Source organism: Poecilia formosa, unplaced genomic scaffold (genome assembly GCF_000485575.1).
Source record: "Poecilia formosa unplaced genomic scaffold, Poecilia_formosa-5.1.2 Scaffold30, whole genome shotgun sequence".
Lineage (NCBI taxonomy): Eukaryota > Metazoa > Chordata > Actinopteri > Cyprinodontiformes > Poeciliidae > Poecilia > Poecilia formosa.
The window spans coordinates 1,519,942-1,547,716 of record NW_006799969.1 but is presented as its reverse complement, the minus strand read 5'-3'; the positions used below and the strand labels follow the sequence as shown (position 1 = coordinate 1,547,716).

Genomic DNA, 27,775 nt, shown 5'->3' with positions numbered 1-27,775 from the left:
ATGGTGCGAGCATCACCTCTAAAGTTGACATGAGGTCACTGTTGTTTCACATCACAAACACACTTGTCGCGTTTTATGAAAACACAAGCTCCAAAATAAATTTCAAATCTGAATAAAAGCTCTTCGAATGTAATTACTGGTTACACGGAATGATAAATAATGGGTGGGGGGGGGATTTGTTTGACTTTTTTTATTTGTGCAACAAGATGAAAAACAACCAAACAGACAAGGATGGAGGAGGACAATTATAGAGACGTTAACAGGGCTGCAAGTGAAGGAAGTGACAGGGAGCAATCAGCAAGGCCACTGATATGTTATTGGCTATGAGGCCGACCCCGGACTATCTTTGCAGCCTCCGCTCTCAGCAATTATTGCCTTGAATCGTGCTTGCCTGGCTGCCTCAACCAGATGGTAAACAGCAGGCTGTTCTCTCAGCCTTTCAGCTTAGAGGTCTTTAATATCAACCCCCAAGAAGACATGGTGGACAACTGTAAATTAACACTAACGGAGCACTTTCTGTTACAGAAAGGGGTAATGAAACAGAAAATGTGTGGAAGAGGATGCATGTCCTGGGGGTGGTTTCAAAGAAGTTACATTTTCAAAGGAAAACCCATGATGAGCTTGCATCTTGAAAACCAAGTGTGTGGTAGTTTCATTTTTGTTATTTGCTCAGAAAACGTTAACTTCTACTTTCTTAGCACTGAGACATTCTAAAAGTGACTTTTTATGTGCTTATGCATACACAGATGGACACATATGCATGCATATCACTCTGACTCAGACCTGTGAAAAAGACCTTCAGCATGACTTTAGATTCATTTGAAATACTCCTTATCCTGTGGATGATGAACTTCTGATTGTAAATCAAGACTAAACTCTGTGTTTATGACTTTGAAGCTGTTATGATGAACTGTTGGTTTGGATCCATGTAAATACTGTCAATAAAGGTTACTCATCAAGTCACAATAAATGTTATGTGAAGGTGCTTTATGAGACAAACAGGTTTATTTCATATCCAGAAATAAAGAACAAGATCAAAACAATATAAAAAAAGTTATATTTTAATATTGAAACTCAATCATATGATCTATTAGATACTAGTTACAATAAGAAATCAAAAGCAATGAAGTTCAGTTCATAATGCCATCTGGTGAGAAGTTGTAAGGCAACCTAGCTGATTATTTATATATATATATATATATATATATATATATATATATATATATATATATATATATATATATATATATATATATATATTTGTTTTTAATACACTTTGCATTTAACAATCTCAAAGAGCTAAACATCCATAAGAGAATCATAATAGTGGCAGGTACTTAACAGAATAAATATTGCAAAAGTACAGTCAGGACCTCCAACTCTGATCCAACAAAAGTAATCTGAATCCCAGACCGTTCCCCGGTATTGGTTCAGAAATATTAACAGTTTGTGCACTTGTTGCATTTCTGTTATTGTCCCTTTTCTTTTAGATTTACAGATAAAATGTATCCAGACATTGATAAACGATGTCGTTCGCACCAGGTCCAATGAGAGAAATAATTATCTACTGTCCGCTAGAAACCTTCAAGCTATCGTGAAAACCTTCTGGATGTTACCTTGATTAATGATCTAACTCAGTTCGACTCTCCCATTCCTGCTACAAGGTCCTGCAGTGACAAGGTGTCAAGTAATAAAAGTCAATCCTTATCCACAACACTTTCTTTTTTTTTTTTTACACATTTTGCCTCAGCCCTCTTTCCAAAGAGCCACTTGTAGCTCCCTTTAATCTCTCAGGTCTGATGGAAACTCCTTCCCTGCAGTGATGAGGAAGAGATGAAGCGCAGCAGAGCTCCCTCTCCATCTCCTGCCTGACAGGAGCTATTTGTGGTCTCGTAGGCCCGCTTGCAATCTGACAGCTCAATAAATTGAACAAATGGACAACCAATGTATTTGTTTTGTGTCAACAGCGAGCAGAGATGGGCAACACTCAGACGCACCTGGAGTAAATGTGTGCTGCACTGTCACGGTGGAAGCAGCAAATGACACTGCTCCGTCTTCTTCGAAGTGGAGGAAATAAACTGAGGAACAAGTGCATGCAGGCTTTAAGACGATATTAGACTCCATGTTTCGTTTAAAACGGAAGCTCAGATACCAGCATTGTAGTCTGTCATCTTATCACCTCAAGTAAGAAAGCAGCCAGATATGTTTGACGTTAAACATGCAATGATTTCACTTTTTTTTCCACTTTCCTCCACCTCACAATGACTATGAACACACAGCCACATGAACAGTGGAGCGAGACAATATCAGAAAGTCTTCACCTCAAGACACAAATGTGGGAATGGCAGCCCACTCTGCAGCTCCCTGGAGGAACTTCACTTCTTCTTGGATGACCTAATGGCCTCGAGGCCGAATCTGTTCTCGCTCCCACATGCTCAGCCACTCACGTTGCTCAGTGAGCAGAGGAACAGCAAAAAAAGTGTCTTTTTTTTAATGAACTCTCAATATGTCTGTTATTTTTATTTTTTTTTAAAGGAGCCACTTGGTGACTCAGCAAGCCTTAAGTGCTTCATATGAAATGCATGTCGTCTTGACATGGTGGGTGTAAAACTCCAGCTGCTCTGCTGTGAAGCATAAAACGTTATATCGAATGTGTCCATACACCTCTACTGTCATTTCAAAGTTTGTTTTTCTATGTCCACAGAGGTTTTTTTTATTTTGTAATGATCTTAAAAAGTTGTTTAATGTTTTATTTTCATTATGATTTTTATTTTTACTTTTTACTAATTTTATCATAAACTGAATGCGTCCGAACATGTCTCAAAATAATATTTAGAAGTAGTTTTGCTTTATTTTTTCACACTTTGTCAGAAATATTTTTAGCAGACGTGCCTTTTCATGTCCTTGCCAAGAGGCACGTGTGTGGATTGACATCACTGACATGTCAGTGTAAGACTAAAGCATGTAGACAGCTGGCTTTTTAAAAAAAAAAATAGTTTGTCTATTTTTGTCAAAGTAATTTCATTTTTAATATGAACAGAGTGCTTTTGCACATGTGCTTGTCTTTTGTCATTGTTCACTGTCAAGCGGAGAGTCCTTGTAGAGGTTGCAGGATTCAACTAGACCTTACTGAGTCATTTGCTCCACTTACAGCAAGAAAAATAAGCACCAACTATGTCTATGTTTTTCTCTGTGAGTATTTCACTCACAACAAATTCACAGCAGATGTTTGTAGCAAGCCAAGTACTCCACACATTCAAAGCATTCGTAACAAATTAATCCATAAATTAAATGCCGTGAAATAAGGTCGAATGGCACATCAAATAAGTAACTATTAAACGCATGAAGAAAAAAAAACATAAAAAGGCAAGAAAACAGCAACATTATCTTTAAATTACATTCATGTCCTGCATAAGTCCAAATTTATATTTGTCGCTGTATCAAAGAGTTTCTTAAAGTGGGGTGTTATGTAAAATCAACTTTATATCTTTATATCATATTATATTATGTCGCTTTGATGAGAAATCCTTGAATCTCCAGTGGCAATATTTCAGTGCACCTGATCATGAAAAACCATGATACAAGACATATTTAAAGAACAAAAATATTTGAATTCAGAGCCTTTAAAAACAATGTAATTATCAGAAGAAATTAACGAGATTTACAAGGAAACGTTGGACATTTTATCAAAAAGAACCAAATTAGTAACCATTTACTAACTTGCAGGTTTTTCATTTAAACACTGTTAGAATTTGCTTGAAATGAAGACTTTTCTCCTAAAATCTGAAGTTTGTGGGTTTGTTTGAACAGGCTACACCAAACGTTTGATTTAAAAATAGAAGGTGAAACAAAATACTTTTCTATTTGTTTTTCTAAAAATTGTGTTTTTGTTTTGCCAATTCAAATTTTCTTTATTTCAGTAGACCAAATGTATGCATCTTGATATTTTTAAATGTATTGTCATAATATGAGTTGAATTTACACACCAAATAAACAACCTAGTAAGTATTCTCCCTATAATACATCATCTGTGTATTCCCAGATGTCTGATTCCAAAAATTTATTTTTAACAAGTACAAATATTTTTAATTATTCAAATTAAGATTGTTATTTGGCACTTATTTGTGGTACAGGAACCTATACCACAAACTAAAAAAACAACACTGCAGAAATTGACTGTATGCACGATAACAGCACCTCAAGTCAAGCATCGTTACGATTATATAACTGTGAAGACAGCTGGCGGTCTCTTGATGCCTCTCTTGTGTCTCTGTCGTTTAAACTAATGGTTACACAGATGCTTCTAATCCAAGAGAGGTAAGAACCATGAAGACATTATTATGCAACAAAATAGTCTAATTATAACAACAACAGCTAGACAACACACACATGCACACACACACACTTTTAAAAAAGGACCAAAGAAGTTTGAAAACTGATCCTTTTGGCATTAGCGAGCCTTTCTGTCATTACTGTGAAGTGCGTGGGAGCACATGCCTGTGTTTTTAAGTGTAACCACCATAAATGTGAAGATTTGCATCCGTGAGAAGGTGACGGCACCTCTCACAGCCTCTCGTGTCACCGAAAAGACGGGAAGAGCAGGGAGCACTCGTCAACAGCATGATTATGATTTTTTTTTTTTTTTAGCAGGATTACAGGACAGCCCAGAAAGAAGAAGCTTCTAAAATGAAATTCAAATCATGTCTGAAAGTCTGACTGACATTTCTCGTTATCTTGGAAGGGACAAAAAAATTATCAACAGACTGATGCAGGCTGTGACAGCGAAGCCTCAGCAGGTGGTGTTTATGTGGGTGGTGTGGGTACTTAGTATTCATTCAGGATGGCATCCACTTCGAGCCATGATTCTGGAACATGACTGTGGGCTGCGTCAGCTTCCTCGGACAGGAAACAGCAGTCCGAGATATATAGCTTGGCCATGCGTCAGATTATTTTACAACTCAAAGCTTATTATAGAAGTATTGTTTTAGATTTGCAGTTTGCATGTTCACTGTAGCTGAGTGTTCTAATTCTTTTCTTCACAGGTTTTGGTTGCATATTTTTGATCTCAGTGGAATAACTAAACACAGACCATAAGAACAAAAAAATACAGGGTTGCTTTTGCTCTTCTCACTCATTTGTCAAGTTAAAACTACTAAATGTTTCTTATCTGGATTTTATGTTACAACTTTTTACATGAAAATGCTGGAATTTTTTGACAACTTTTTTGCAACATAGCTTAAGCTCAAACAACTTGAATTGGAGGTTGTTCTATGTTTAATTTAATCATTTTTTTCATCAAGCCAGTTGTTTGATGAAAATATATAAATTGGTGTTCTCTGCAGCTCCCCCGTATTTCTCTAGGTTTCTCAGTTCATGTGTTTGTATGTTTCTAGTTGTAATGCAACAGGATAGAGTTAATAATGCAAGGAACTATAATTTTTTGACATCTGCTAGAATCTGTGTAGAAAACTCCACCGAGTAACACTGTTTGTGTTGAGGTGTTTTCCTCATTTTTTTGGACTTCCTTCCAATCAAGATGGATAAAGATCACGGGCCGTTCCTCTCCAGCTTGAAGGAGACAGTCACCCGACGTGTGTTTGCCTTATGTAAGATCAGCCAGAGTGATTCAGGGCTGACTGGACTCACACTCCAAACCGTTCATCTGTGCTGCGCATGAGGTGGCAGGATTCTCGAGCACAAGATGTTTTTCCCTGGTGATTTGTCCCGTTCCGCCTTTAAAAAAAAAAAGAAAGAAAGAAAAAAAATCATTCATGTTATTTAATTCAGAAGAAAGGAGTGACAGAAGACAAAAAAAACTGAAAGAAACTAAATGGAAAAAATGTTGTAGATAGTTTGTCAGAAAAAACAAACAAACTTTCGGCTCAGTAATGAATGCATGCATGCGAGTGGAAACAAGTGCCTCTCACTGAGAGACAGATGCACTGTTAGCGGAGCTGACATTAAGCTGGAACGTGTCTCTGTGTTTGAGAGGTTTTTACCTGCATTCGCTGTAATCCTCGTGGCTTTTATTGCGGCACTTAATCCACTGATTCACTGATCTTGCATTTGTTGGAGAGGAAAAAAATAAAACATTGTAATTATGTGTTACTGCGAGTCAGTCGAGCCATAATGTTCCGAATGCACCTACAAACTTAGGGAGAAAGAAACAGACAAAACCTTGAGTCTTCAGTCTCAAGTGAACGGACTTTGTGGACCATGAATCCACAGATTTCTATTTCTGATTGAGACGACCTTATGAGTACAGATAGCAGTTATCTGTTGTTCAGAGTGTAAATATGTGTAGCTTGAAAATGCACACCTGATTCCGCACTACATCTACCATTTCAGGACCACATAAGGGCACAATAATAAGTGATTCCAAATTTTCTTTTTCTGCAGTTTATTCATCTATAAAACTTTCAAGACAGAGGGAATCAGTCAAACCACACAGAACAGTCAGAATTGCAAGGGGGTGTTGTTTCCCACATGCGGTCTAAATAAAATGCTATTTCGCATAAATATGACTCATAATTACATATTAATGAATTGGTCTTCCTCCCAAGCTGTCACAATCTGTGTTAGACATGCAGGGGCTGGAGAGGGCTTTATTTTAGATAAACCTAATTGATTATTGTGATTTTTTTTCTTTCCTAAACATATCATGTAGGTTAGAATTTATCTTGTTTTTTGTTTGTTGGTTGGTGATAAACATGGCTGTGCATGGTGCAGGAGTGTTTGAAATCGGTGTTAAGTATGTGTGTGTGTATGTGTGTGTGCACAGAGTGACAAGGCTTACTCTGAAGTACACCTTAGATTTCCAGGAAAATGCCACTTAATACTGTATGGCTGCTAGAAATATAAGAAAGCAACTCCGCCTAAAGAGGTAGTTGGAAAATGTTTTAACTGCTTCATTAAAACAATACATAGCAATGCTGTTATAATCCTTATTTCGAAAAGCATAATGCTGAACTCTGTATAATTTTGGCCTGAGAGCCACATGCAACATCATTCAAGCCCAGAAAAGTGTTTTTCTATTGTTATTTAAAGCACAATTTTATGTGAATAAACGGCATTATTTCAGAGGGAAAATTTAATTTTACTCAAAGATAAATGTATAAAAAGTGAAATCTGAAAAGCTAAACTTTTTGCATTGTAATAGTTCATGATTTTTGTGGTCTGGTTAAAAAAAAAGAAAAAAAGAATCCCCCGTTTTGAGCTTGATTTGGACATTATTATGTAGTATGTAGCACTGATGTAAGGATTTTATCAGTGATCTGTATTCTGGATGTGTCTGGCATTACCTCATTACTGTCATCTGTGCTATCTAAAATTTCATTCTGGTTATTTCCAAACCAGATTCGAACCCGCTAGTTCTGATAATTAGTACACTGTGTATATTTCTCTGAATTTAATATGTGCAAATAAAACCAAAAAAAAAAATGCACTGAGTGAAAATGTATGTTTATTAATTCAGAGAGCAGGAAAAGTAACATTTATTGCAACTATATAATCACCCAGAGTCATTGCAAAGTAAATCAGGAAACGTTCAGAAAACAGAAATTGATCTTATTTGTGCCAATGACGCAAATGTTACTTTTAAAATGATGAATTAATTTCTGCTTAACTTTGTCACATTTGCACATGCCGCCTTAGCTCCAATAAAATAAAAGGATTTACAACATTGTAGATCAATTAGAAGATGGTCTAATCAATAAATTATTTTTTTAGTTAGGTGCCAAATATTTCATCTTACTTACAAGTTCTTCAAATAATTAAATCCTCAGACAAATAAATTGAAAAAAAAAAACTGCGATTACATGGTAACTTAAATATTGAACTGTTTTCATTTAAAATGGATAAAGACCTTCTTTTCTGACAGCATTTTGCACTTTTTCATAAACTTTTTTTCTAACTAGTTAGCAGAAATAATTAAAAACTCTGTTGCAAACCACAATTGTAAAATATGCGAAGTGAACCTCCGATGTGTTGGGGTTTGCACAAGCAAATGTAAAGGCTTTATGGGAGATTCCTCCTTTAAAACTGTCTGTAATCTTCCAGCAGTAAGTGAAATCACACATGTAAAATCAACAGTGACAAAGGGAGGCACTCAACCTGCAGACAGTTCTAAACTACTTTAAATGCTACATTTCCTTGTCGAAAGGAGACTGAAATTGCAGCCCTTTTGTATGTTTTATTGGAGCAGATCTTTCACTGTAATCTCTAAAGTCAAAAGAAAGGAAGAAATTCAAAACCATCTACCTCTGGCATAAAATACAGACAAGAGGACATTACTGCCTCTTAACTTCCTAAAAGACACTCCTGCTACAAATATCACATCTAATATCTTAAATTCACTCTGAGCTTGGCTAACAATCCTCGTCTACTTTACAGCAATGTTCCAGTTTTAGGTTACATTACAGACCGATGACATAAGTGGCAAAAAGCAGAGAGAGTAGTGCATCTAGCCTACAAAGACATTTCCATAGAAGCTCTCACACGGAGGTTTTTTGTCTCCATCTTCATCGACGTATTCTGGGAAGTGTGCCCCGACGCAGACGTTGACAGCATTCCTCACCTCTGCAGACAGGGACCTCGTTTTCTGAGCATGCTCTTTCAGAGCCTCCTGGATTAGCTGCAAACACATTCACCAAACAGTGATTATTAAATTGCATTAAAAGAATAGTTCAAGACCTTGACATGAGGTTGTGCTAAAATGTTCTGCACTGGTAAAATAATATCTGCAGAAATAAATGATTTTTGCCTCTTCAGTTAGTGTAAATTTAAACTGGGGGACTAAAGTTAGCCTGAGAGGAGCCAGCGTGGATGTTTTAAATCAGTTCTTAAAAAAAAAAAATAAAAAATCAACCAGACTGTCCTTTATTTAGCAGATAAGCTTTGTTTTTTTCGACAGGTGTTTTCATATTTTCCTCAAGCAGCCTCTGAACTGTGCAAACAACAATATTGCAAAAGTCTTGGCCTTTAACAATATTCACTCTGGCAAACTTTATTTTTGCCTGCTTGTCTTTGCTCTTTGTATATCGCCCATGAAATTTAAGCTTCATTTATTACTTATTTTTAGAGGGATGCATTTCCATATAAACAGAAGCAAAAGTTTGCCGTAGGTTCTGTAATGACATTTCAGAGTTATTGGAGACTTCTTTTAGCATAGCCTTATTTGTTTGCATTGTGAGACCGGGACATATCGGCTATTCTCTCTGCAGTGGAATGTCTCAAATTTTTCTGAGACATTTTTAAATCCCATGTCAGATTTAAGTTGCTACAGTCCTTTTTTTTAGCATTGATAATGGTAATAAAAATGTATCAGGAACTGATTTTAAAAAGATTTTTGACTCCATTAAAATGAAAAATAAACCAGTTGTAATAAAAGGATAAACTCTCACTGAGTGCTCCCTTTTCCTCCCTTTGTTTATTTGCACTTTCACTTCCACCCACCGCTTCTCATAACATCAGTGTTAGCCTACATTTGTAGGCTAACACTGATGTTATGAGACCCACCCTCCATCTGGCCTTTACACGTCAATGTCTAAAAAATCTCGCACCTCTTTTCTCAACATTAGCTGCCAAAATTCCTCTGATTCAAAGGGAACCATTGCAACAAGAAGAGGTTTGACATCATTTGCAGCTGTGGGAGCTTGCTCAGCTGTTTCTATTTTGTCACTTATTCTGGATGTGTCACACTGACACATTCACTAGAAGCACTAAATAGAGATTACTAATAGCAAATTTTAGGGATCTCTTAAGGAACCATTGGGATCCGTCGGTAAAAGCACACAATTTATGGTAGGTGTTTAAACTGTGGGTGAACTTTAGGCAATGATGAAATGTATTTCAGCTACATGGATTATTTGTTTTATTAAGAAATATATATCTAAGTAGTGTGGTTGCACATGTATGGGGTCCCTACACACTGATACCCCTAAATAAAATTCATTGCAGACAATTTCCTTCAGAAGTCACCTGAAAGTAGTGAAAAAGTATTCATACCTTTTGAGTATTTCTACATGTTCCCATAGCAACCACAGACACCACTTCATTTTATGAGGATTTTTATCAACACAAAATAAGAAATTATTGTGAAGTAAATAAAATAAAATTAAAATCTGAGGTATTTGTCATAAAATCAGAAGTAATGCAAGTGTTTTTAGAACCCTAGGCTACAACACTGTAAAAAAAATGTTAAACTCAAAACAAAAACTAAATAACACCAAGACACAACCTGAGTTAAATCAGTGATAAGCTTAGAAATAGTCAGGAGAATTTACAACTATAAGTTCAACATTAAAAACTTCATAATGTACGTTCTGTGTAAAAGATTCATTATGGCATATCATTAAGTCATTAAAATAATTCAAATTTAACTTAAGGGGGCTGTCAGGTTTCACATTAAATAGATTTGAGCCTGGAGTGGAGGTTCTTTTCCCAGGTGAGCAACCCAAAACACACAACCAGAGATTAGACCACAGTATATTTATAATACCCGGCCAGTCCAAACCTAAACTCAACACGAAACCTGTCGCATGAACAGTCAGTTGATGTCCACTGACAGTATCTATCCAATGCGACTGAGTTTGGAGTATTTTCTCAGTAAGAATGAGCAAAAAATTCAGTCTGTTCTTTGGTTCCTTTCTTGAGTTTCTTCTTCCTAATTCATATTATAGGTGTTGTTCTAGAACATAAAATTCTAATAAAATAGAAGCTTGTGCTTGTAGCATGATAAAATCTGAAAAAAAACTTAATGAGGCACGAATACTTTTCTGAAAGGAAGTAGTCATCCCTTGTTCAGTTTCATTGTTCTGTGAAAAATCCTGAGCCTCTTGATGTCAGTGTGTGTACCTGATTAGTCATTCCCTTGACTTCCTCCAGGGTAGCAGCTTGTTTTTTCATCAGAGCCTCTTGTTGCGGGCTGAAGTCTGCAGACTGTAACACAGCAAAGCACAAAACATCTTCCATTGATTTGTGGTTTTCATAAAGAGGTTTGAGTATGTCTGTGTATGAAGTGTGAGGGATGTACAGATTAGTTGTTTTGTCTGTAAGTAGTTTATCTGCTCATGTTTCTTCCTGAGAGCGTATGTACACATCCCCATGGAATGCAACCTGAGAGAGAGGATCGATGCAGTTAAGTCGCCGGTTCAGTCCTGCTCAGTAAGATTGCTCAGCCCTTGCACTCCAGTACTCAATACTGTGCCACTGCTGATTAGAACGAGCGACAGTGATGTAAACAGTCGTGGTAATTAATGGATAAATCCTGATTATGTTGATCAGCTTGATCAACCACACCTTCTGCAATGCGACCAGAAGGTGTGGGAGGGTGAGCGAGGGTTTTCTTCTGCGCTACAGATTGAGTCAAGTGTTGCAGCGCCCAGTAAAAGGGCCTGGCCATTAACCCAGATGCATCAGATCTAAATCCTGATGAGCTGACAGGGGAACAAGAGCAGAGCTGAGTGACTCATTGACCACGCATGCATTAACTCGTTCCTTTTGAGTAGCTTCTGAGTAATGGGCAAGCCTGGCCTATGGTTGGGGTCTGCTGCACTTTATTCAAAAGGTGAAAAGAGTCTGTCAGCGCGCTAGAGACTAAGGTCTTACTGTGGTTTGACAAGATACACAGATTCTTTTGTGTGTGGGAGTACTTACGGGTCAGAAATGTGTGCATGTTTTCCTGTTAGTAACATGTGGGTGTACGGGATGTGAACATGTTTGCTTTAGCATGCCTCGGGTAAAAATTCTTCCACGTTTGATTCAAATATGCAAGCACTTCATAGTTACAAATTTGAAAATAATAATATGTTCAATGCACTAGTATAAATGAGCAGAAAATAGTTATTTTAGATGTTTAATAGTCCAAACATCAAACAAGGTCTTAGACTGGAGTGCTTCAACCTTACCGAAGGTGTAGTAAACCAAAAGGTTTGTCCCAAATTGGGAAAATTAGAAAAAGTACAGCGATGGTGGTGTAATGCTGTAGGGCTTGTTTTCTTTGCCCCCTTTGGGCATTTAGTACAGATTAAGCATCTGTAACTGCCACTGCCTCATTATGGAGCACCTTTTAGATTTACATCATGGATGTGCAGTCAAGAAAATCTGCATCAACGATGTAAAATCATCATGTCAACATGAACCAAAATCTCTAAGATTTCTGGTCCATGTATACATTTAACACCTCGTTGAATATATTCCACAACGAAATAAGGTCATTTCTGAAGATAAATGGGTGTCAAATGCAGTACTAGCATGATGTGCCTAACAAACTGGCAGATTAGTGTACATATTACAATGTATTTACAGTAAAACTATTAAAACTACAGCTGATTACTTACAGCAGCATCAGACTGACTGGTCTCGTCCAGCATCTCGGTGCTCATGGCCCTTTTCAGCCTAAATGAGGATAAATTAAGAGATTACCTTTGCAATAAAAAAGAAACTGCACTTTATATAAATAATCCAGTTTCTAGGAGTGAGTTGTTTTTTATTGCTTAAATTCTCATTTCTTTTCATTTTCACATGGCAAAACTAATAAACTATGAAGAAAAAGAAAAAGCAATTAAGACAATGAACTTACTTTGACTTCTCTGTGGAGGAACATTTTAGAGCTTTCTTCTTTTCTTTGGCTTCACTATGGATAAAAAGACAAAAGATAATAAAGAATGTAAAAAAAAAACGTAACTTTTTGAACAATCAATCTTTAAGCAAAAGTTGCAGGTCTGACTGTTTCTGGTGTGACCTTATCGGAGTTGCTTTTGCTTCCCCGCTGTTGTTTAAACACCTGTTGGATTATAACTGTCCTGAACTAACCATCTGCCCACTGGGGACTTTGGACAACACACACCTAACACCATAAGCCAGCCAAGGACATTGGAAGACCCGCCTGCTGAGGTGATTCATTCAGCATTCGATGTATTCTCTTTGCCAAATGTCAAGTTTTTCACCTCAGATGACACATGCACACACAGTCAGAGTCGCACTGAAGCCTCGGGATAAAGATTAGACTCAGAGGGACTCAGCAAAGCCTTCTTGATGTGTGCATCATGTCACAGTTGTTTTTGCATGTGTGACCGTACCTCTCCAGGGTCTTCAGCTCAACGGTGTGTCTCTCCATGGCCATCTCCAAAAGCTTAGCAAGTCTCTGTCGCAGCAGAACAAAAAAGTGGTACAGTCTTAGTCAGTATGTAGGCGTAAATGAGGCATAAGTGGCTTTAAATAAAGTTCTGATGTTTAAATTGGTGATTTATGAAAAATGAGCATGGACAGAGCAATAAGTCTATTTAAGGGCCATTGTGCCCTTAAATAGACTGACAATTTGCAAAAAGAACCTTAGCCTGATGCATAACAAAATTTGTTGTTTTTTTAAACACCTTTTCTCATGATCCCAGAAGCACAACAAAGAGAGGTAAAATTAGCTGCTGCAGGCCGAAGACGAATTCACACCAAGTTAAATAAAGACGGTGGAGAAATGAGTGAGTGGCTGTTAGATATGAGAGGAGCTTTATTACAAACATATTCAGATTTTTTTTTTCGGAGTCTAATTATAAGATCCTCCCTATAATAATAGAATAACAAAATAATTGATTCAAATGTCTTGATATAATCTAATAGAGCAAAACTAACCCACTTATGACTATGGCGTAAAATGGCTAAGGGACCGCTTCAAGCTTTCAGGGACAAATAAAGAAGCACAAAGCTGAACAACAAAGTAATACTACTTTGCATGGCTATAGCAGGCTGACTTCAGTTTGAATGCAATCAAAGAAATGCTGGAAGAAGCTCAGAATATCTTCCATTTAATAATTCATTTCAGGATGATATGTAATTATTTCTTGAAAAGGAGATTTTGCTTTCAATCACCATCCACTGATATAATGAACAAGGAAGGGTTAATGAGGTAAAATTAGCAATGAGCCTCAAAACAGCATGATGCAGAGCTAAGAGCACACAGACACTGAAATGAAGGATCCAGATCCAAAATGTCCATGACTCATAGAAAGGTTGTAGCAATCAATCTTTTTGAATTCGAATGAAAGACAAGTTTTACCCTGAAATGAAAACCTCGCTGTGATTTTGGCCTTTTGACCAGCTGATAAGCATGTGGGGTAAAAGAGAGAGAATCATCAGCTAAAATACTCAAGGGTCTGTACCATGACACAAAACCTACTTTGAATCTTTTGAAACAAGGATTGAGGGAGAATTGCATTATACGCTTAGAGTTTGTATTTATTGGAAGTTTCAAATCACGACTTTTGATAAACTGTGTTAAAACCTTAATTGAGTGAGTTCCTGTCATGGGATGGGGATTTGCAATACTTCTGGGCGTCATCAGAATAAAAATAAAACTTTGGACAATATTAATATTAAGAAAGAGAATAATATTAAGTGGTTCTGGTACTGAACCTTGAGGTTCACCTTTACTGACTTTGAGGTATTTAGAAGTTGTGTTCTGTCAATCAAATACGTTTTAAACACTAAGCTATGCATCAGCAATAAATGGTTCATGAGTCCAGTACCTCAAGACATCAATTAAGAGAGCATCAAACTGTTACGTAGTGTCAATACACTACATATTATTATCAATAACTAAGAGCTGCTGCCATTTTAGCATGTTTTTTTCTAGCATTTTAGCATGCTAGAAAAACAGAAGCACATTTTAGCATGTTTTTTTTTCTAGCATGGAAATTTGATATAACTTCACTTATATATCATTAACGTTTTTTGGGTTTTTTGTTTTTTTTACTATGTATTTATTTATTCATGACAACATCAGAAACGTTTGATGTGTTCACAATGGAGTAGCTATGTTTATCTACTAACTGTTGAGCCTGAATTGAGATTTTCTGGTTGGTCTTCTAGTACTAATGTCTTTTTTTATTCTACTCTGTGCTTATATCTCATGAGTCCTCATGTTGCTAAAATGTGCTTCTGTTTTTAAAACCACTGTCTCAGAGTGCTCTGTTGGGTACAGGGTGAGTCACCTTAAAAGCACTTCCAGAGCCTTTCTGATGCCATATAAATAAAAGCTTGTTGTCCATCTTGGCTTACAGAAATCCCCCTGCTGCCTGCGCATGCTCTTGTAGAAGCAGGAGATAAAACGACAGCTAAAAAAAGACTTTTAAAGCTTGCACGTGCCACAGACTGTTATTTGACACTGTTTGCCTCATTTTAAATGTGATTCTCAAACTGCATTCCTTAGCAAAGTTTTCACACCCTTGACCTTTTTCAGAATTTTTCACATTACAGTCACAAATTTTGATGTACTTTATTATGATTGTGTGCTATGGACTAACAACAAGTAGTGGACAATTGCCAAAATTGAGAAAAATGATTTATAAAATTATTGTTTTCCATCTCCCAATTATACATTGCTTTTTCATTTTCCGTTCCAAATAAATAATAGACAATGATAAAATACATGACTGCTTTTGCAGAGGATGGTATGAACTGTCTTTGACTTGCCTCAGTAGCGCACTGCTCTTTCTTTTTCTTCGTCTGATCACACTGTTCCGTCCACAGAGCTTGTAGCTCGGTCTGCATTTTGTCCTTCTGGTCCTGAACGCGTTCTTTCTTCACACTGTTGTCAGAAGAGTTGTCTCCTCCCCTGGTGGAACACAACAAAGCAAAGCATATTTATGAAGAAAGGGTTAATAAGAGCACAGCTTGCCAAGGCTGATTCTGTGTGCATAAAAAAAGTACTGCAGGCAAAATTCATTTGGTGATATTATGCATCATTTAATATTCAGCTAGGAAACTATGCTAGTTGCAGAACATTATGCATACATCCAAAAATAATCTTATCAGTGCAAATATGCTTCAATATTCAGTGCTGCTTTGCAAGAAGGGGAACAGTTTTTGGTGCCTGGACAACACAAATTAGTGAACCAATTGACCCCTGAACACATAGGCATCATCAACAATTGCTTTTGTCAAACATTCTACTGTTTTTCATTTAAAAAAAACAAACTAAAATATCCACATACTCTTTCTTCTTCAGTGAACCCTTCTTCTTGATAGCCTTGAAAGAGTCGGAGTATTTCTGGATCAGGTCTTCTGCTTTTTTCTGATATTTCTTTTCAGCGTCTTTCATCTCCTTTTCCTGACGCTTGATGACCTTCAGATAGTTCTTGTGTTGTGTGAGCTGCTCGACAGTCACCGTACAAGGCTCTGCAACAGAACGAGACAGCGAAAAGTCGCAGGAATCTCCCATCTTTTCGGAGCATAATAAAATTTAATCAACAAAATACATTCAAGATTGATTGATATTTTGTCTTTCCGAAAGCTTTATTAATAGCGTGGCAAGAGGAGGGAACATGTGATGGATGCAGCACATGAAACACTTTATCGTTACCTTCACTACTAGAGGGGGACTGAGATGAGTCACTTGATCCTGCTGATTCTGACGGCAAGCTGGACAGGGACACAGATGCGTCCTCTGCAGGAGCGTCTTCTCCAGAAGCGGGTGCAGGTGCCTCCGAATCTTCTTTATCTTCATTCTTAGGGTTTGCATCAGGATCGGTGCCTTCTTCCTCTTTGGCTTCTGGAGCTGCCGCTGACTTTGGGTCCACTTCTTTCTCAGCTTCAACTTCCTTATTGGCTGCAGGAGCTTCAGGAGGAGATTGAGATTCAAGTTTTCCTGCATCTGGCTCATCATCTTTAGTAGGAGCGGCATCGGGGGTTTGAGACTGCTCAGGCTGTTCTTTAGTTTCTTCTGCACCGGTTTCAGAAGGAGACTGGGACTGACTGGTACTTTCATCGGTGTTTGGTTTAGGTTCGGATGCAGCCTTTTCTGAAAAAGTTAAAGAATCATAAATCAGGAAGTGATACCTGGTACGAGAGTCATAGAATGGTCAAAATGAGAGGTTATTACCTTCAGCAGGGGCCTCATTTTCCTTTGCCTTTCCTGCAGGGGGTTGATCCCCAAGAGGCAACTCATAGGGAGAGATGTAGTCGGATGATGACTGCAGGGGTTAGAAAACAGAACAGAAACAACCCAGCAGAGGTTGTCATCTTCCAGGAACAGAAACACTGCTGTTAGATGTTTTCATAGTAAATCAAATAAGATCATTTTACCGTTTTAGGGGTCTTTGAGGTCTTGTCTGCACCCTTTGTTGGGTTAAATAAGTCTTCTGTGAAATCTGAGGAAGGAGTGAAACACTAATGTTCTTATTCACTGGGATAAGGCTTATCCCAGTGAATAAGAATATAATCAAAATGTTTAAAAAGTGAAACATATATTATATAGATAAAAAAAAGAGGCTTTGATATAGAAATGTTAGCTTATTGTTATATGCATTACATGCTTTGTTAGAGATTATTTTCTGCATCATCACAAGTTGGCATGTAAATGATCAGCCTGTGTCTCTGTGGAAGGGCTAAGGAAGTATCCCACTTTCAATATGACCCTTTTGATTCTCTATGGTGGTAAGATTGGCAATTAATTATGGTGATTAAAGTGGGTGTTGGTATTTTTAGCATGTGTTTACCAGCTCCCAGGACTACTGGAAAATGAAATCAGCATTTTTATAGCTTTCCAAGTCTCCAACATGAGTTCCCAAGTCATCACTGACGACGGAAACTTTGCACTGAACCTCAGCACTTCTTCCAGACTCTGGGATCCTGATTTCCAAATAAAATGCAAATTTTCTTTTCACCTTTAGCAATAACCTTTTAGTGCTGACCCTTCTTGTGTAGAGTGTTAGAGATTGTCTGCAAGTAATATTTCCTATTATTGTATGGATCACAACATTCCTTTAACAACGTAATTCTGTATTTATCATTTTTTAGAAAAACGTTTTTTTAGAAGCTACGATAATCAAAATTACCACGAAATGTATGCTTCAGATATATTACTCTGAATATGAAAAATATACAGGCCTAAAGAATTATTAAAAATAAAAAATAAAAAATTTTCTGTGATATTACAGTTTTTTGACATGCAGCATTCTATATTGTGTTTCCCCTTGTTAGCAGTCATATTGATGGCAGATTTTAACCTTCTAACTTGGAAACAGAACAAAAAGCCAAGCACCTGCAAAGGCAGCGGGGATGTAGTCCTTGACCTCTATGTACACAAAGAGAGCAGGCAGAGTGAGAGGCATGTTGCTCTCACTGCGCAGGCAGATGTGATGGAAGCCTGCAGGGGACAAATGAAAACTGTGATTTTAAAAAACAGCAGCCCCTTTTGAACTGAGAGCATCCTCAGCAGCTCATGCTCACTGACCTGACTGGATGGCATCGATGGGGATTATTCTGTGTCCCACAAATTTCCCATTCTCTTCATGAACAACAATTCGTAGAGAAGCCATTTCTGGAAGCAAGATCTATAAATAACACACATATTGGGTCTGAGAGCTGAGCTGCATGTTTTACTCTTTGGAGCCATCTTACTGTTCCTACCTTCTCAAAAACAAAAGGCTCCTCATTCCACACCGGGTTAATGGCGTTGGGCGTGGTGGACCACTTGGTGCGATATTTTTTCTTGGGGTCACCTGGCAACCCAATCACTTCCACTTCAACCCCGGTTTTCACACTCTTTTCGGAAAGAAACTGTCCTGAATAGATCTGTTGGGACAGGTGCGTGAGATTCAATAAAACACAGGTACGAACTGAGAATTATGGGATTGATGAGTGATGCTGTGGCCACGCATGCTGATGAGCGAGTGGATATAAATAGAGGTGAGGTTTTCTGTCATGCAGGGTCTGATAAAATACCAGGAAAACAATATTCTGTCACAGTTGGAAGCAGACATTGTACTCTGAAACCAAACAAAACATGAGCACTCTTCCCAGAACTATAGAGGCTAATTTGGTGCTCAAATTAGAGCACACAAAAAACAACCTGGCAAAGCATAAAGAGAAATATGATAAGAAGTTCTGAACCTGCCTTTATGGTTAATGTGCTTGCCACCACTGTGTCAATCCTGTCACAGAAAGGGTCAAACTTTTTGTCGCTGCGGCGCATCACGTCGTGTTTGAGGAGGTAACCCGTTCTGCCATTGAATTCAAACAAGGCCATGTTCAGCTGCATGGGGAAATCTGAAAATACACAGAACCAAGGCCCAATTACGCCACCTCGCTTCAGTTTCAGGAGCAACAGTGAGCCGCACTGGGGATGCAGATAGCGGCAGAGGTCAGTGTAGCTCAGAGAGGTACACCACTGACCTCCAGTGGTGAACAAATGAAAATCTGTGAGTTTATCAGTAACGTGAAAAACAATTTAAATCTACCCATTGTTTGATAGTTGAGGGCCACCATTTGACAGCCTACGTTCCAAAAAGGCTGAGGGCTGTAGTTGGAAGAATCCATTCTTGTTCCTTTGGGGTAAATTCTGCTCATCTGTCTCTTGTTGTATCTATAAAATAAGGTTTAGGAAGTACATTTTCAAGTTTCTTAAATTAGTTCTTTTTTTTATTAACCTGTTTTTTGGGGTTTTTTGTCCAGATTTTTTTAAGTGCAGGAGTTCTTTTTAAGGATACTCGACAAATTCAACAGCAGTCTTGGAAATCATTGCCTCGCCTCTGGTTTCCACAAAAGATGAGATGACATAGCTCTTGTTTTTCTCTGAATAAAAAAGAAAGAAGGAGGAAAAAAGTCTGACTTTTGGATCTTTAAAAGAACCGAAAAAAATGCATTAATGTCCTATGAGCTGATGTTATACTTTTGGCATTTTCAAAAGAGATGAATTTGTTGGGCTGGATGTAGTTGACTATGGATGACATAGCCTCATACGCAGTCACTTCCTGTCCAGCCGTGCCCTGTTGGGGAGATGACAGAAAGTTAACTGATGTTTGGACCCTTCGAGGAGAAATCTAGTATTTTACCTCATCTGATGTCTTCATTTTCTCCTCATCCTGTTCTTCGGTATCTTCTTGCTCCTCGTTGTCTTCTGTAGCAGCCTCTCCCTCAGCTTCCAACACACAATTATAACATCAATACATTGTAAGCATATGAACCTGGACTGTGTTTCTGTTACACTGGATTTTTAGAGTAGACCTTGATTTTCCTGGGTGGGAGCTGCTGGGTTGCTTGCATCTTGGGAGGAGGCATTTGGATCCTGGGTGGGTTCAGCTGCAACCGTCTGTTCGGTGACGGCAGCAGCAGTCTGGTCTGTGGCGGCTGCGCTGGTTTTCTTAGCCTGGGCTGGTTTCTCGTGGCTGCCCTTCTTGTTCTTGATGAGGATCTTGCCCATGAGTTCAGATGGGCTTGGGATCTGCTGGCCTGGCTTCAGCTTGATACAAGACATAGGGAGTAGACAACTTCAAGTAAACTTTTCAAGTTGAAATATTAAAATGTTTGTCTTTTTCAAGATAATTACACAAATTACACTGGTATTATTTTGTCGATTACTCAAGGTTTCTGTATAATACATTATTGCACCTGATGTATCAAAGAGGGTTTGTTTCACAATTTCTTAGAGAATAGATCACAACTTGATCTAGTATTTGACATAAATCTATATTTCAGGAAAAAGCTTACAGGGTATTTTTCCAGAGGCTCTGACAGTAGAGCATCACCAAACAGGGTTTTGCAGTAGTTTGCCATTTTCTCCTGCTGTTTCACCCTAAAAACAGACCAGAAAAACACCCAAATCTGCTTAAAAGGTCCAAATACATTGTTACTATTTCTTTTCTTTTTTTTTTTTTAAGGCAAATTATTGGATCATGTAAACAATAAAACGGATCTTCTTAAAGAAAGCTTACGAGTCAACGTGGTTCTCAAATGAGAGAACGACAGGATATTTTGAGGTCTTGAATGCACTCTCAGCAATGGCTTCAATCACATCCTGTTGATGACACAAAGTATAATAAATAAGTATTTATCGATGTATGTATTTGTCAAAAGTGTTGTTGTTCTACTCAACACTTTTGTTGAAATTATTCTTCGCTTTCCCAGAACTTATCTAGAATTTGTTGGCTATTTTCTGGTGATTTCCAGAAAGCCTAATTCATATTCCTTCAGCGTTGAGCTTACTTTTTCTCATTTTGTGGCATAACTTACACAAAAGTTCCAAGTAACCTTTCTGGAATTTATGGGTTACTTTCTGAAAATGTATGGTCAAGTTACTTTCCAATGAGTTACAGATTATTTTCCTGGATCTGAAAGGTCACAGTGCAGAAATTCCTGGCTATCTGCTTGTGGTTACTTGTCCCTTTCTATGTATTTCTATATATTTTTCTAAGGTTATTAACTCAAATTACTGTGCAGATTCCAGAATTTACAGTACTGGAAAGATCAAGATGACTATCCGGATCTTTTCAAAACTTATTATTATGTCTCTAAAACATATGTATTGTCTCCATGGAAGTAACAATGGAGATTATTACTTCTCCGGATCTCACAAGTTTTAACCCAGTCTTCAAAAGTAACCTATGTGAGCTCTAAAAGGCAAGCTTTATATTTAGTAGAGCACCAGGATGCAAATCACCTCCTAATCTAGCCCATTCCCAGCTAGTACACTTTAAATCATATCAGTCATGCACGAAGTTAGCAGAGGTTGTATTATGTATTGTTCTTGATTTATGTAAAAGCATAAAGTCAGTGTTACAAGCCTCATGTTTAAAAAAAATCACTGAACAACTTTCCAAAAAGTATGAACCTCAGTTTGTCTAACAATGAATGCTGAAGTCATTTCAATGCTGAGCACCACTCTCAGACTTAAATAAACTAAACCAAGCCACACTTGGGCCCCTCGGTCCCTGCAGCTGTCCTTAAAAGGAAGTGTTGAGTGTAAGAGGATAACACCTGCCTTCCTGTATGTGTTTGTCTTTTACTGTGAACTCTTCTGAAAGGCTTTCTGCAGTTTAGCTTATTTTAAACAAGCGAGTCAGCATGAATTAATGACTTAAAACTTCTTATGTGTTTTAAGAGAATATTGTTTTTTGTTGCACATTTCTGAGAATTCATGTTGTTTAGTGCAAAGACGATCCCCTCAAATATTGCCAACAACATCTGAAACTACCTTGAAAAGGATCTCGGTGCACATGGTGAAGCCATGGGTGATGATGGGCTCTTCATCAGGAGGCTTTCCTTTCCAGCAGTCCAGCTCCAGACATCTGCATCCAGACAGCAGGCACTGACGGTACATCTCTGGAGATGATACGCCAGAGAACTGACCAGCTGAGCAGGGAGAGGAAAAACATATGTTAAGGTTTGCAAATGCATTCACTTGTTTAGGGTTTAAATGGAACTTGAGGGAGGGATATCTGTTAATGGAAACAATACGAGGACCAAGAAGTAGAATTAAAGATTTGCTCCAATGATTTTAGGGCTGAAGTCAGGTCAGTGTTTGACCTGTTAGGTATGTGTTGTGCGAGGACTTGATGAAGTAGTGGGGTATCGGTTGGGTCATGTCCTGACACTTGGCCAGCTTGTCCTGCATGACTACTGATGTCTCTGGACCCATCAGGAAGAAGAGAAAACCTTCTGGAGAGATCAGACCTGCAGATTGATAGAAAAATAATTACACCAAAAGTTCAAAAGTATCAATGAAGCAAGAAGTTGATCTTCTGTGAGTTTTCACCTCTGTTGGAGTTGGTGGTGAGGGGTTCATACTTGTCAATCAAGGCCTTGATCTGGTCTTGCCGTAGACGTGGAAACAGTTCCTCATTGAACCGAGAGTCCCGCTGCTTTTCATTCAGGAACTTGGTGAAATTTTCCTTCGTCATGGTAGGTTTGGTGGAGCTGGAGTGCAGAGTGAAACAATGAACCTCATGGTGCTCAACCTTTTCACAGTCCACTATCCCCCAAGTTGTTAGGGTGGACGAGGTTGAGAAAAGCCAAAAGCCAGACCAGAATAATTTCATCTCTTCTCTTCGAAAAACAATGACATGACCTACTATGAAGTGAAGATCTCAAAGATTTCTGGTCTAGGACAGAGATTTGTCAGGAAGGTCTTGAAGGCAGCTTCAGTGAATACATCAGGCTTGATGGTGTCATACTGGAACAAATTAGATTTTATATCACATCTTGTTTAAAAAAAAAAAAAAAAACTTAAAAAAAGAGTTGAGCATAGACAAACTAGGGATGGATTTAAAAATAAAAATGCAAGGTATTTTTTTTGGTTTCCGACCTTTCCTTTGGGGAGGTGAGCTGAAGCTAAAGCACTTTCAACCCTCTTCTTATCAGCAGGGAACATTTTGTAGATGCTTTGGGAAGCACAACCAATATATTAGGCAAAACTATACACATGCACACACACAGTGCAAACTGTGAGACAGTTGATCTATAACCTACTTCTTCACTGGGATTTTGCCGTCCTTGTTGGTCTGAAGAGAAATGCGGATGTATCTGAAATTGATTTCATGGGATTTTGATTAGAATTCAAAGTGCAAGTAAAGAGAGAACTCAGTCTTATGCAGTGGCTATTTTCATTTACATCTGCACCATTGTCACGTTAAGTGCACTTACATTTTCTCCAGGAAAACCTGTCTGCATGCATTAGTTCTTGCAGCATTGTATGCTATTCCAAGAATGTCATCTGCCCAGTTCTTAGAACAGAAAAATACACAGAATATTGAATTATATTCAAAGTAATTGAGAGAGGAGATTTACAGTGCTTTGCAAGACTATCAGTGCCTGTTGATGTTTTTTTTTTTTTTTTTACATTTTATCATGCTAAGAACAAAAACCCAGCATGTATTTCATTGAGAATATGCATACCACACTTTTCAAGAAAAGAAAATGAAAACCATGGATCATTTGCTTTCTACTTCCAAGTAATGTATTAGCAGTCTTGTGTTGGCATGTCATAGAGAAGGAATGAAATGCGTTGAAGTGTATGTTTGTGACATGACAAAATGAGAAAATGTTAATGAGTGTGAATACTTTTGCAAGGCATCTCAATTAGTGTATGCAAGATTATAAAAATGCACACTTTCACCACTAGATGGTGTGAACATGGCAGCAGTTCAGGGCATTCTGGTAAATGTTGTATTTGAATGAAGAAAATTTGTAATTTTATTTCAGCTGATTAAATATAAATGATGGCGCCATAAAGTCTAATAAAGCTAAAAAGGAAGCTGTGAGTGCCTTATTAAAGGGGAAGCAGCGGATTATTGCATAATGGCAGGCGGCTTCTGTCTGTGTTTAAGCCATTTCAGGGAACAAGCGACAGAAAGACTCATGCAGGGGTTTATTTTTACCTGAGTCACTTTTTCTTTTGAGGCAAAGAAGTTGTGATAGGTCAGATTCACCATGTCTGGGCCTGAGACGATGGTCAGTGTTTTGGCAAGGTGGTTGCTGTCGGGGAAGTCCAGGTTGAAGACATTGCGGACTTTTGGATGCTGTAAAAAGACAAAAGTACCATCGAAATTTGATTGGTCTTAATTTTATTTATTTAGTTGGTTATTTGTTGAGCTTGAATTACAAGTTAGATTACTTTTACCCATTTAAATAAAGACCATTTTGAATCTGCACACAGTGGATATCTGGAGGATTCATCTTTACAAACAAATGTGGTGACCAGAATATGCAAACACATGCACAGGCACTTTGAAATCCTTACAAGCACACACACACACACGCACACACACATACACACACACACATACACAGAGAGAGACACAACACACAGGAAAAAGCAATTCCATGTTTTAGATGGGACCTTCCAAAGCCTCTCCACAATCAATCACTTTCCTCTCTCAGTGATGCAGAAATGACGTCAGCCTTGGAGCAGCTTCCCAAATGCTCCTCAGGGGCCATATAGAAAGATGTACTTCCAGCTGCACCCTGACTGAAATTATGCAGCTCTCTCAGCTCTCCAGGGAAACACATTTCCCTCTCAGTGAGGCATGACGATGGACGGCTGCATGTTGCAACTCAGTGGGGGCTTTCGAGGACTAGAAATGAACTGCAACTAACTGGCAGCTTTCAGCTCAAAAAAGGAGAAAATAAAAACAAGCCCAATCCCAGAGGACACAGATCATGAGTTAGTCAGAGTGTGCTTATGTCTCTTTGTGCACCGGTGCCTCAATGTGTTTCATCTGGAGTTGGGCAGAAAGCCTCGTGCGTTTGTCCCCTGCTGTTTTTTTGCAATGCAAATATGTTTTTCAAATTAATGGGCAAACTATGGGCTCAACACCGTATTTGCATGCATGCAGAGATTCCTATACAAGAAACAACTTTTATTTGACTAAATTGCAAAGAAACTGCAGATTATTAAATAATTTAATAAAGTAATTAAGCAATACTTACTTTGGGAAGTTTTGCATATTTTCCTGTCCTTGTGTCCCTTATTGTGGCAACGTCCAGAAACGTTGTCTCCTAGAAACAAGAGTCGGAGTCATATCTTGCAGCAAACTCTTCGTATCAGCACTGGGCCAAATACAGATTTAGATACTACAACAAAATCTATGGGATTTACTTCACCTGTAGGAATATTATGCTTTCTTAAAGTAATATGCAACACCATGCTATTATTCTATTTCAGCCAAAACACTTGAGCCATATATTAAAGCCGCACAGGTTTTTTTTTCTTAATGTGGTGACCTTAATGAGGGGGAGCAGGGCACTGGAAGACTGACAATCTAGAAAAATGAAAAGGATCACAGTCCAAGCGCACGTCAGCACTAATCAATAGCTGCCTAGGAGGGAAGGAGGCCAAAGGAGCTGTGAGTTATCCCACAGCCTTCACAGATTGGAATCACATGAATTTTACTCACTGTCTGAATCTGGGACGCACTCACCTGCCTTTCAAATGTGAGCAGATACTCTGTCTAATACAATCCAATGCATCAGCTCTACAACAAAATCCACCTACATGAAGGTCACATTTTAAAATAATTCTCAGCTTTCTGAACACTGCGGTCCAGCTGTGAGCTGGTTGCAATCGCAGCTTGCCAACTTTGTAGCTCGGATACAAAGAGAGTAAACAAATACTGTGCAATTAAGCTGAAAGGTTGTTTTTTTTTTTAAGATGCTGTCATTTGGATTGAACTAATAGTCTTTTCTATAACACTAATCTCACTGGCTTAATGACTGAATCTTGGTTGCCGTTTCAGTCGCTGAAAAATTGATTACCTTGCTTTGATTTGTCCAGTAGACATAAAAACCTTTCGGATCCATCTTCATGGTGACGGGAACAGTCTTTGTTGTGTCCTTGGAAGAGAGGAGGGAATTGGCTTTCACACAAATTAAATGTGTATTGATTTTAAACAATCCACTTGTTGCAGTGCACATTCACCTGAGATGTACCAGACTTTGAGCTAAGTGGTGAACTGATTTTTAGATGAAAACCAGTTTCCTTCCTTACCAAAATGTTCACTCACCTCTGACCACTTGGTAAACCGTTCTCCTTTCACCAGATAGTCTTTGACCTCTGGGGGGTCAAGGAAGTATCTTTTCTTATTCATTCTGCCCCTCCTGCCCAATTAAAGCTTAAATAAAAACTGAATATCCACCATCCTTATACCCTCTGACTAGCTTATCACTCCATCTGAATCCAAAAGATGCACTAAACTGGAGTTCATCCCATCTGACTAGAGTCAGGACGCACCCTAAGTCAATATGCATTGCAAATGAAGTCAGGGAAGACCCATAGCAAAGTGAAAGGTGAAGCTAAACATCCTGTGATTTAGTGACTTATATTCCAACAAAAAGGTGTGGTTAACAAGTGATTAAACATAACATTTGTCTCACATCAGAAAGTATGTTTTTAATGCAACAACACAAATATTGACAGTTTTAGTTTAGAGTGGTACCAGAATATTAAAATCCAATATATAATGATCAAATAGTTTGAACAGTCAAGAGAGAGTAGTGCTCACAAAATCTTGTTACTGAACCATGGGTTCAGTCATGAGGAATCTTCAGAGACGACATAAAAACTACGGTAGCTCAGCTAGGAGATGGCACAGCTTGGATATCTGTCACTTAGAGTTTTAAATAATAAAGTATAAAGTTTTACAACTTTATACCTTATAAAGTATAACTTTCATGTAGCAAAATATACATACGTCTCTTTTTGGGTTTTTTTCTTTTTTAATAAATGAAAACACCAATTTGTCTATGAACATTAATAACATTTAATAATGTTATTATTAAATAATACTCCATGGAGATGGCACTTTTTCCAACTCCATAGAAAAAGTGCTAATGCTGTCATCTGTCACCTCACTAGTGAGAGAGACCATGTCTGAAACCATTTCAGTTGAGTGAAACTCTAAACAAATTTTGTGACAGCAGCTGAGATAAGTGGAGAGATGGTTTTCATGTAGTTTGAGTGAACTGACCCTTAAATAAATAATCCCAAGAGACACTTTTCCTCAAGAAAGACATGTTTTCTTCAAGTTTCTTTATTTGGGATATATGTTTTGAATATATGCATTGATGACATTATTCTTTTTAAACTCCTCACTTACTTTGATTGTTATTTTGCTTCAAACTTCAATATTTATCACTTAACAGATTTTTTTATTTTTTATTTTTATTTTTTTGTCAAATTATTCCTCAACAACCATCTAGCGTCATTTCCCTGATTTATTTCTCCACGCTGGGTGCTGGAGGCTGGTTTCTGTTTTAACAAAGGATCCCCAGGTATTTGGATACCATTCAAATTTAGCTCCTGGCTGTGCAATAGCCAATGCAAACAGTGCGTCAGAACAGGGACCACAGAAGGGACATTTAGGGAACCACAGCAGGGTCAGTTTATCCTAACGAGACCAAATGTACATGCTCTCTTGTCCCTCCTGATACCGCCAATGAAACAAGGTAGTGAACACTATCACCTCCTCCAATGTGCTGTCACTTTAACCTGAATGTTGGCTCATGTGTG

General features: G+C 38.0%; 1 protein-coding gene across 1 annotated transcript; it reads right to left on the bottom strand.

Moving 5' to 3' along the window:
- Nucleotides 1–7,445: 7,445 nt before the first annotated feature.
- On the bottom strand, nt 7,446–26,444 carry plcb2 (phospholipase C, beta 2). The gene is made up of 32 exons (XM_007549180.2): nt 26,271–26,444; nt 26,023–26,100; nt 25,198–25,266; nt 24,147–24,287; nt 23,413–23,492; nt 23,239–23,292; nt 23,075–23,150; nt 22,842–22,942; nt 22,526–22,686; nt 22,297–22,443; nt 21,965–22,122; nt 20,706–20,788; nt 20,482–20,566; nt 19,999–20,233; nt 19,827–19,912; nt 19,664–19,760; nt 19,482–19,566; nt 19,233–19,357; nt 18,890–19,041; nt 18,403–18,567; nt 18,227–18,326; nt 18,035–18,139; nt 17,077–17,141; nt 16,874–16,964; nt 16,355–16,792; nt 15,987–16,170; nt 15,466–15,607; nt 13,080–13,144; nt 12,581–12,634; nt 12,339–12,396; nt 10,855–10,938; nt 7,446–8,632 (listed from the first exon to the last, which is right to left on the bottom strand). Exons 1-32 carry the CDS (start codon nt 26,352–26,354, stop codon nt 8,462–8,464), a joined length of 3,819 nt encoding a protein of 1,272 aa, XP_007549242.1. The 5' UTR covers nt 26,355–26,444; the 3' UTR covers nt 7,446–8,461.
- Nucleotides 26,445–27,775: the final 1,331 nt, after the last annotated feature.

Bases quoted from the DNA above. Each gene is read 5' to 3' on its own strand.
- plcb2 (XM_007549180.2), bottom strand. From the start codon at position 26,354: ATGAATAAGAAAAGATACTTCCTTGACCCCCCAGAGGTCAAAGACTAT. The intron at 22,943-23,074 runs GTCGGAAACCAA...AATTTGTTCCAG, and splicing joins CTCACCTCCCCAAAGGAAAG to TATGACACCATCAAGCCTGA. The intron at 22,687-22,841 runs GTAGGTCATGTC...TCTGCACTCCAG, and splicing joins TTTGAGATCTTCACTTCATA to CTCCACCAAACCTACCATGA.